The 9,425-nt window shown below is 44.2% G+C and overlaps 1 protein-coding gene across 1 annotated transcript; it reads left to right on the forward strand.

The window, feature by feature from the left end:
- Window positions 1-150: 150 nt before the first annotated feature.
- MAPRE1 (microtubule associated protein RP/EB family member 1) lies at window positions 151-8,954 on the forward strand. Its single transcript, XM_056354371.1, has 7 exons — window positions 151-299; window positions 1,017-1,140; window positions 3,871-4,016; window positions 5,319-5,523; window positions 5,914-6,023; window positions 6,726-6,878; window positions 7,269-8,954. The coding sequence occupies exons 2-7, from the start codon at window positions 1,020-1,022 to the stop codon at window positions 7,323-7,325; spliced, it is 792 nt and encodes a 263-aa protein (XP_056210346.1). The 5' UTR covers window positions 151-299; window positions 1,017-1,019; the 3' UTR covers window positions 7,326-8,954.
- Window positions 8,955-9,425: the final 471 nt, after the last annotated feature.

Consider the following 9,425-nt stretch of genomic DNA (forward strand, 5'->3'; position numbering starts at 1 on the left):
CGCTGCGACACGCGGGCTGGCAAGGCTGTGGGCGGGGCTGTGGGCACCGCCAATGGCAGGCGAGCCCGCGGCCGCGGTGGGCGGAGCCTCGCCGTAGCAACCCGCCGAGTTGCCCCTCCCCCTAGCAACCGCCGCCGCTCCCTGCGCGCCTCGCTCTGCCCGCGGCCGCCCAGCGGCGCTCGCCGCCGCCGCCGTGACGCGCGCGTGACGCCAGCGCGTAGCGTGCGGGTGACGTGCGGTCCCGGGCAGGCGGGCGGGGCCGGTTTGAACGCGGAGGAGACGGGGCGAGAGCGGGGCAGGTAACGGGCCGGGCCGAGGCGCCGAGGTGGCGGCGGGGCGACGGGCGGCGGGCGGGCGGCCGGGGGGGCGGGCCCGGGTCCGGGGAGCGGCCGGGCGGGGCGGGCCGGCCCGGCGGGCCGTGAGGCGACCGGCGTGAGGCCTGCAGGGCCGGGCCGCGCCTGCCCCGGGCGCGGGGTGCCGCGGGGCCCCGGCGGGAGGCGGCGGAGCGGGGCACAGCGGCGGGGGCGGTCAGGGCCGGGGGGGCGAGGGCCGCGCCCCACCCGCGGCGGGGCCGTGCGGCGCGGCCGGCCCTGCCCGGCGGCAGCTGCCCGGGGCGGTGCGGCCGGGCGGCGAGCGCGGCGGCTCCGCTTTGTGCCGGCGGGGCCGGGCGGGGGCCGCCCGCTGCGCGCTTCCCCCCCGAGGGACCGCGCGGGGCCGGGGCGCGTTGGGGTCGCGGGGGTGGCGCGGGGGCGCGTGCCGTGCGCGGCCGCGGTTCCTGCCCGCGGAGGCCCGTGCGCGCCCCGGTGAGCCCTGCCCGGGGGGAGCGCGCAGCCGCCGCCTTTGCTTCTGGGATCGGCCGGGGCTCCCGGCTGGGGCAGCGGGGCTGTCCCCGCACCGCCCTGCGCGGGCGGCTGGGCCGTGGCGGCTCCGCGCCAGCCTGGAGCGTGTGGGAGCGCGGCGGTGACAGCCGGTGGCCGTGGCGGCCGGGGCCTTACACCTTCCCTTCTGTCTTTCAGAAAATGGCAGTTAATGTGTATTCTACTTCAGTGACCAGTGATAACTTGAGTCGACATGACATGCTGGCGTGGATCAACGAGTCTCTGCAGCTGACGCTGACGAAGATCGAGCAGCTGTGCTCAGGTAAGGGGGCTCAGGGGAAGCCCCGGTTCGATGGGTACCCTGGTTCTGTGGAGGTGCAGCTGCGCTGGGTGAACTGCCTGTGCTGGCCTTCTATAGCCATGCTGTTGGCTTAATTCCTGGCATCAGCAGGTTCATGGTCAGTGTTACAGTCTGGTTATGGCTACGGTTTTATTGAAATGGTTGTTAGTAACATAAGCATGAGGAAGCGGCTTGTTCTTCTGACTCGCTGCAGTATAGATGCAGTAAGAATGAATGAGGTCAATGTGGGAAAAAAAAAAAAAAGACTCTGAGGAGAGGGTGTTTTCCAGTGAGGAAATAAGCATTTACTCTTGATGTATAGAGTAAGTCTTAACAGGCATGGTAACGAACATGAACAAACGTGACTCCTTATGGAAGAGATCTACTAAGAGGGAGGAACTCCTCTTTGGGAAGTTGGGCAGAAGGAGAGGTGTGAGGAGGGTGTACTGGTGACTCTTGGGTTCACCTTCTGGGCTTTGCAACTCCTTATAGTAAAGGAGTGTGTCAGTCTGTGTCAGCCCAGCTGACTTTAGCATGGCTGAATCTTGGATGGAGTTGTAGGCAGAAAAGGGGAAGTGGTTGTGGTACAGAAATGGAGTCAAGTGTCATCAGAGGGAGGAGTGTGTGTGTGTGGGAGGAGGCTTGTAAAACTGAATAGCAGGTAATGGTCTATGGGTAAGAGTTGAAAAAAAACCTTAAGGCTAAAAATGCAGCCTTGGTAAAAGATGGTGATTTAGAGAACTGCAGCAGGTAGGTGGAAGGGACTCGGTGAAAAGTGGAAGTGCAGCCCATACAGTGAGTTTGAGATAAGGTGTTGTTCACAGGATGAGAGATGTGGAAATTGGAGGTGGAAAAAAAGGAGGAATAAATTTAGGTTTGGGACTGTCAAGGCAGCCTGTTGCTGAGTCCATGGAAGAAACGTCAACAAAGAATATAGAGAAGCAGAGGACTTACAGTAGACATCTGGCAGGTGTTTGTAGTGGCTTTTGTCTAGTGAGGTGTTGGAGAAGAACTGTAAGGGTGAAGGAACTAAAGATCTACAACCACAGGAGTAAAGGAAATGATAAGGATTGTCTGCTTTCAGATAGGCAGGTTAAAAAACCTGTTGTGTGCAGCATTGACTTATACAGCTGAGAAGTTTTGCTTAGACGTGGTGCAAGTCTTGAATGCTGTGAGAGTTCTGCCTAGAGAAGTGAGGATAATTAATACTGACTCTGCAGAATTTCAGCTCACCTGTTCTCAGGAAAAGCCTGTGAGCTATTGATGTGGCATGTGCAGAGTAATGTCCCTTTCCTGTGTCTGCAAAAATGCTTCATGCCTCTGCAAGTATGGAAGTGGGTTTTGTTGTCTGTCATAGTCATGTGAAAGCAGGAGTTTCCAAGCTTGCTTTTGTTACCTTTGGCAAGGGCAGTAGTGACAGCAGCGATTTGAGGTTGCAGAAATGCACAAAAGATGACCTTTGACTCATAACGTGGTCTTTTTTTTTTGTAATGATGCTTATTGCTCTGATTACCAGTAGTTAGCAAACCCCTGATTTCTGGCAATTTACTAATTTTAATTAATTTTGAGTTGGGCACTGGAGTTTTTCAGCAAGTGAACTGAAAGACAGTGCAGATCAAATGGCGAATTTTTTTTATTTACACCAGTGGATGAGCAGCAATCTTCTAGGAACAGGTGAAAATGGGAGACCCAAAAGACCCACAAAATAGCCTGACAGAAAGTGAACAATATAGGGCCTTCTGTTACCTGTGGTTGCAATGAATAGACTAGTTTAGGGCAATACCACTATGGTTTACTTCTTGGCCTCACAAAAGCTTGTTGTGTAGCTGTTTGATATTTTAGGTTAAGGTTCCCACTACTCTCCGTGTGCATCTAATTCATTGATATTGATAAGGGAATAACGGTAAGAATGTTGCAATTGTATTATCAGTAGCACGCAGTTGCAGATCACTGCAGAGTGAGGATATAGTTTAAAAATATTTTTTTATTGGGTATGTATATTATATGAAAGCTAATCTACTCTTTGGGGCTGAACTGAATCCTTCTTTTGGTCTTATTACAGTAAGAGCTGAAATGAAGGACATGAACTATTTAAAAGTAATAGAAAGAAACACTGTCTTATTTCAGTTCTTTGATTAAGGCTTGATTTAAATGTAATACAGCTTAATTTGTCCTCTTACCTTTGAGGACACCTTGAATTGTGTGTAGGTTCTGTTTGTAGTAAGTGAATGTATCACTATTTTAATAATGTTTAAATACAGCTTTTAGAATAATTATTTTTTCTAGTTTAGCTTTATTAATGTTGGTAAGAGGATAAGATAGCTTTGATAAGAGATTACATGGCTGTTAGACACCTGTGATATCTCAGATCTGTCTGTATTGATGTCCATGAAGAAAGGAAGGTCAGATTACTCATTTGATTTTTTTTTTTCCCCTCTTTGAATTATAGAGGCAGGATTGCTCTTGTTCATTAGAGTTCAAGTCATGAAACCAAAAGTTTGGTTCTGCAGCTTGCTTAAGGTTATTTACAGCCATGCTGCACTAAACAAAGGAGAATGAAGGTTCCTGTTTTCTTGCTTTTGATGCCTTTAAGGGGTTGTGTAGCTGAGGAATGAGTCAGGTCAGTTTGCTGATCTGACTGAAAAACAGCTTATGTAGGCTAGTGAGCTGACTTGATTCATCCTGGGATTTGTATTCTTTTCCTTTTGGCAGGTGCTGCGTACTGTCAGTTTATGGACATGCTCTTCCCAGGTTCTGTAGCGCTCAAGAAAGTGAAGTTTCAAGCAAAATTGGAACATGAGTACATTCAAAACTTCAAGGTTCTACAAGCAGGTTTTAAACGAATGGGTGTTGACAAAGTAAGCTGGTTTGTAATTGATTCAAAAGTAGATGGAACATACTTTAAAATTTAGAGCTAAATAAATCTGGGAACAGAGTTTGCTTTTTGTTTGTAAATCTCAAAACTTTTGGTTTTGGTTTGCACTGGTGTCATCACTTGATCAAGGATGCCATCTGCTTTACTCCAGCTAAGGTTAGGTTTCCATTTCTTCATGATGACATGAATTCTTAGATTTTAATTGTGTGCAACTTACGTAGCAGAGGCTAACATTGAAATTCCTATGAGATAAGGTTTACTTAAGCTTCCTATTTGAACCGTCTTTGTACCAGGTATGTTACCATAACCTGCTGGTATGATAGTCCTAAGGACTTCCCATTCCTCTTTACAAGCATGTAGAATCACAGAATTGTTTAGGTTGGAAAAGACTTTTAAGATCATCAAGTCCAACTGTTAACCCAGCACTGCCAAGCCCACCACTAAACCGTGTCCCTGAGCGCCACATCTACACATACTTTTAAATGCCTCCAAGTATTGAAATATGTAATTTTAAGCTAGTGAAAATGAGATCTGTGAAAAAGCTTTTCAGATCAAATGGTAGTTATGCTTACAGAAGGGTGATTTATCTAGGTAATAATTACCGACAGCTTGTTTAGTGTGATGCAGAACACTTCTGTGTTAAAGCTTTTTCCTGTCCTCTAAGAAGGCACCTCATTCAGTGTTGACTGGCAGCTTCAACACACACTGAATCTGTCTTCTGCGTGGGGGAAGGAGCTTGTGCAGTATGTCCAAAACTGGACACGTGCTTTCAAATGCCAAATAATCACATACTGGTAATGGCTCTTGGCCCCAGGTCATGGACTGTCAGCTCATGGCCTACAGACAAGACTTCACAATTTGCTGCATCTTTTTAATAATCTTCAGTTATACTCCTAATTCCAGAGAAATTGTAAGTAGCAGGTCTGTGTGTTAGCGGTCTATGAAATTGGCCAGCAGTCCAGATTCATGAAACCTAGCACTGGATGAGCCAGCTTCACGTTTACAGAAGGAAGTTTTGTGTTGAAACTTGATGTAGCAGAAACCTTGCTGCAGAATTATTTAAATTATGTGGACCCTCACAGTGAAAGCATGATTTGTTTTTAATTCCAGTTATTAGCAAAAATTCTGCTATTTGACATACAGTTATGTTGAAGGAGGATTTTCTTTAGACTGGACAAAGAATTACATTTGCATATCTTCTGAGTGCACTAACTTGAAAACTTTTTATATAAAGAGAGAGAGAGGTTCTTTATCCTTAATATGAATTTGACTTTTTTCCTTCCAGATAATTCCTGTGGACAAACTAGTGAAAGGAAAATTTCAGGACAACTTTGAATTTGTTCAGTGGTTCAAAAAATTTTTTGATGCAAACTATGATGGGAAGGAGTATGATCCTGTTGCTGCTCGACAAGGCCAAGAGACGGTAGCACCGAACCTTGTTGCTCCAGTTGTGAACAAACCCAAGAAATCTCTCAGTTCTAGCAGTGCAGGTAGAGAATATAGTTAAAAAGATTATCTAGATCATTAAAAACTCTGGGGAAAGTAAGATTGGGTTGCTATTTAAGATCAGTGTATGAAATTGTAGTATTTTGCATCTTGTTTCAGAGGTGCTAGGCCTCAAACACTGAGTCATCCTGTAGTAGCCAGTTATCTGGAAGCTACAGAAAGAACAACCTTTAAAAGAGAAAGTGGCAAGGATCGGTGCCGACACATGCGAAATAATAATAAAAAAAAAGAAGACATGTCACATGGAGTCAGGAAGAAGGAAGGAACATGTCTTCAAACTCTTAACTGCCTAAGCATGTTTGGAAGGGGGTTAGTACCTTTCTAGGAGGAATAAAGATGTTCTGAGAGGAGCTAACACTGAATTAATCTTGCAGCCCCACAGAGGCCCATTGTTACACAAAGGACCGCAGCAACCCCGAAAACTGGTACTGGAATGGTCAAAAAGGCTGGGGGAGATGACGAATCAGCAGGATTGATTGAGCAGGTGTGTTGGCCAGAATGGCACTGTGCTGACCTGTGCTTTATAGATTTATGTGCAGGTTTTTTCTTTTTTTTTTTTTTTTAATAGCTTGAAATGACTGGGTCAGGCAGATGGAAGAAAATGATCTGAATCTAGTAAGCTCATTTAAAATCACTTAATCGGAAGCCTTCATTATAATGGTCTTGCTTTCCTGATAGGAGCGAAACCCTTTCTGCAGTACATGAGTACCCCCGGACATTTAAACCTAATATGTGCCATATCATGCATAGCATTGTTTTTAAGTATTTCCACAGCTGTGTTGCAGCTATCACAGCATTCCAACTGAGCTATGAGCAGCTGCTACTTCACTGAAATACTGAATGTAATACAACTAAAACTGCCATCAGTGTGAGCGTTGTCTTGAAAAAATGTCTTGGCAAAGAAAACTGCAGGGTTAGTGCTTTACCTATTTCATGTAATAACCCTTTAGAATTTCCAAGTGGTATCACTTGTGTTGGACTGGGTGTTTGTTGTGGCAATAATATTACAATTTGAGAAATACAGCTTTTCCTCCTCTCACAGTCCCCCTTCCCACCCCATCTTGGTTATCTTTGAAGTGCTTTGCATATTAACACCCTTCTGAGACGTTCGGGGAGCCTGCCTTTTCGATAGATACTACTGAATTCTGTCTTTGGTGGATAAATTATTATTGGTGCCTTTTGGCAGATCAATGTATTGAAACTTACTGTTGAAGATCTGGAGAAGGAGAGAGACTTCTACTTTGGCAAATTGAGGAACATTGAATTGATCTGCCAGGAGAATGAAGGGGAGAATGATCCAGTGTTGCAGAGGATTGTGGAAATTCTTTATGCCACAGATGTAAGTAATCTGGTATAAATTATATTGCATAGGTCCTCCCTCCCCTTGTAATTGGAAGCTGGTTTGCTTTCCAGGGGCTCTGTCTATTTCTACATTATTATTTTTTTTCTTTAGGTTTATGGCCTAGCTTTTTCCTGTAATAAAGGAACAGATAACATAATTATAGTCAGGCAGCAAACAAGGTTAGCCTTTCATGAAGGCTAACATGTAACAAATAGATCAAAGCTGAGGAAAATAACTCTTCTGGTAGTATGTCTTGACGCTGTAAATGGTGTCTTAAGGGTATTTATCCTGAGTAAAAGGAGGGGAAAAAAAAAAGAGCATACAGAGTAGCCAGGAACTGGTTTGACATCAGATATTCATTAAAGCACTTGTTTTATTCCCCTTCAGGAAGGCTTTGTGATACCTGACGAAGGAGCACCGCAGGAGGAACAAGAAGAGTATTAACAGACCACATACTGTACCAGCAGAGCAGCAACATCAGAATTCTTTGCCCCAGATCATGTGCTTAACTGTAAAATACTCCACTTTATTCTTAGAGGACTCACTGGTTTCCTTTCATAAGCAAAAAAGTACCTCTTCTTAAAGTGCACTTTGCGGAAGTTTCACTTTTGACAGTGGGTTTGAGTTAGGAGCTCTTTCTCACTTCGTAGCAGAGCAGTATTCACATCTAGGGTGGTATATTTAGGGAGCAAGAGGCTGAATATTTGGAACTTGTTGCAGAATGGTTTGCTGGTAAAACACTGGTTTGTGGGAAGACTCTTTTTGTATCTAAGGTGGTGTGTAGTAGAGAAATTAAAGACTCTGACTCACAGAAAGATTGAGTTAATGTGAAATTGCAGCACAGAAATTATAATAAAATGCCTTAAGAGTATTTAAAATATGCTTCCATATGCCAAATTGAAGTAATGTGACAGGAGATTTTATGTGCTTCATATTGGGGGTAGACGTTTGTTTAACTCCATTCACTGCTGTCTGAGAGGCCTTGCATGGCAATCTCACTTTGTCAGCAAGTGCTCAAAAGGGGCTATTAAAACAAAACTCCATTCCTATGTAAAGCTGCTTACTAAGTGATTAGTTCTCGATGAAATAGGCCTTAATGTTGCCTGTCACAAGATTAGAGGGAGTATGAACAGCTGAGACACATAAATTACCTTGAAGAGTGCTAAATCCTTTTTCTGTGGCATTGTGGCTAATGACTTTGCCAAAATGTACTGTGTTTTCTGTAAGAAAAAAACAACAAAAAAAGCAAAGGGCATCTAGTCTTACTGCCTAAAATGTTCTTCAGAAGTAATTTTCCTTTCTGGCTCTTGTTTCTATTTGTCCTGTTTCTCTATTTTTGTTGCTATGATTTTGGACTCTTACTTGTTCCTTTCTCTTTGCCATCCCAAGAAATGCTGATCAAATCCAACAGTTGTAACAGGACTTGCACTGTGCAACTGTCTTAGAATGAAAGTGAATTGAGCATGAGGATGATGATTTTTCTGTTTCTTTTTTTTTTTTTTTTTTTTTTCCTTTCAGACCAGGGCATATCTAATAATACTTGCCAGTTCAGTAGTCTTCTGGGGTAAAAACTAAAAGATGCTGGCTAACAGAGCTAATGTTATTGCAGAAAATACAGTACTGAGACTAACTTAAATATTAATATTTAAAGTACTTTCTTTAACTGTCCTTTTTTGCTATCATGCCCCTCATTACTGTTGTGTTTGGCAAGATCCTGCAAGACTTCTGATTCCCCTTCACTACTGAGATTGATCAGTCCTGTTGTGCTTGTACTCATTTGTTCCTGGTGGTAGCTTGTCCTAAAATGTGTGTAGGAGAGCATTTTATGGTAATTGTTGTGTAGTGCATGAATCTTTGTGAAATTCAGAGAAAAACCCAAATTCAGTGAATGCCAAAAATGCAAGTATTTAGCCATTGTTTAAAATTGCAGTGGTGCTATTTCTCTTGTGGCCTTTTAGACTTTTGTTGCCCTAAAACTCCATTTACTGAGAAACCATATTTGACTTGGATTTTTCTTGACAGGGTTTTTCTATTTTAAGCAGTTTCTAAATAAAGTTCTGTATTTCAAGAGTGTCATGTCTACTGAAGTCTCTCATGCTTTCAGATACATTTAGGCAAAGCTAAAGTTTGTGATGGTTTTCATGATGAAGCTTGCAGGACCTGGAATATCAGCTTTCATTCTCCAGTCCTAGTTGCAGTCATTGCTGACTCGAGTAGCAGTAATGTTGAGACTTTCTTTGGAGTGTGCTGGGGGAAACCATTGCCTGAGTTTACTGAGTTTCTTTTTTTTTTCCTTTATATTTTTTTTTTCTCTCTCCTTCCCACAAGTGGATGAAATGTGAATGTGTTGTTGGCTTCCTCCTCCTAATGGTGTGTGAGAGAATGGGGCTTTGTAACAGGAATGCTGTCATGTGACTTTAAGTGTGCTTTAAGCATTTAAAAACTGCTATAACACTGGTTATTAGTTATAAACAAATGAGGTGTTAATTGCATCTGTTACCAGTCTCTTATGAGCAGATTGGCTGTAAGCTTAGTTGATTTGTT

Source organism: Falco biarmicus, chromosome 10 (assembly GCF_023638135.1).
Source record: "Falco biarmicus isolate bFalBia1 chromosome 10, bFalBia1.pri, whole genome shotgun sequence".
Classification (NCBI taxonomy): domain Eukaryota; kingdom Metazoa; phylum Chordata; class Aves; order Falconiformes; family Falconidae; genus Falco; species Falco biarmicus.

Excerpts from the sequence above, each read along its gene's own strand:
- MAPRE1 (XM_056354371.1), top strand. The coding sequence starts at position 1,020 with ATGGCAGTTAATGTGTATTCTACTTCAGTGACCAGTGATAACTTGAGT. Across the intron at positions 6,024-6,725 it reads CAGCAGGATTGATTGAGCAG|ATCAATGTATTGAAACTTAC; the intron begins GTGTGTTGGCCA and ends GCCTTTTGGCAG. Across the intron at positions 6,879-7,268 it reads AAATTCTTTATGCCACAGAT|GAAGGCTTTGTGATACCTGA; the intron begins GTAAGTAATCTG and ends ATTCCCCTTCAG.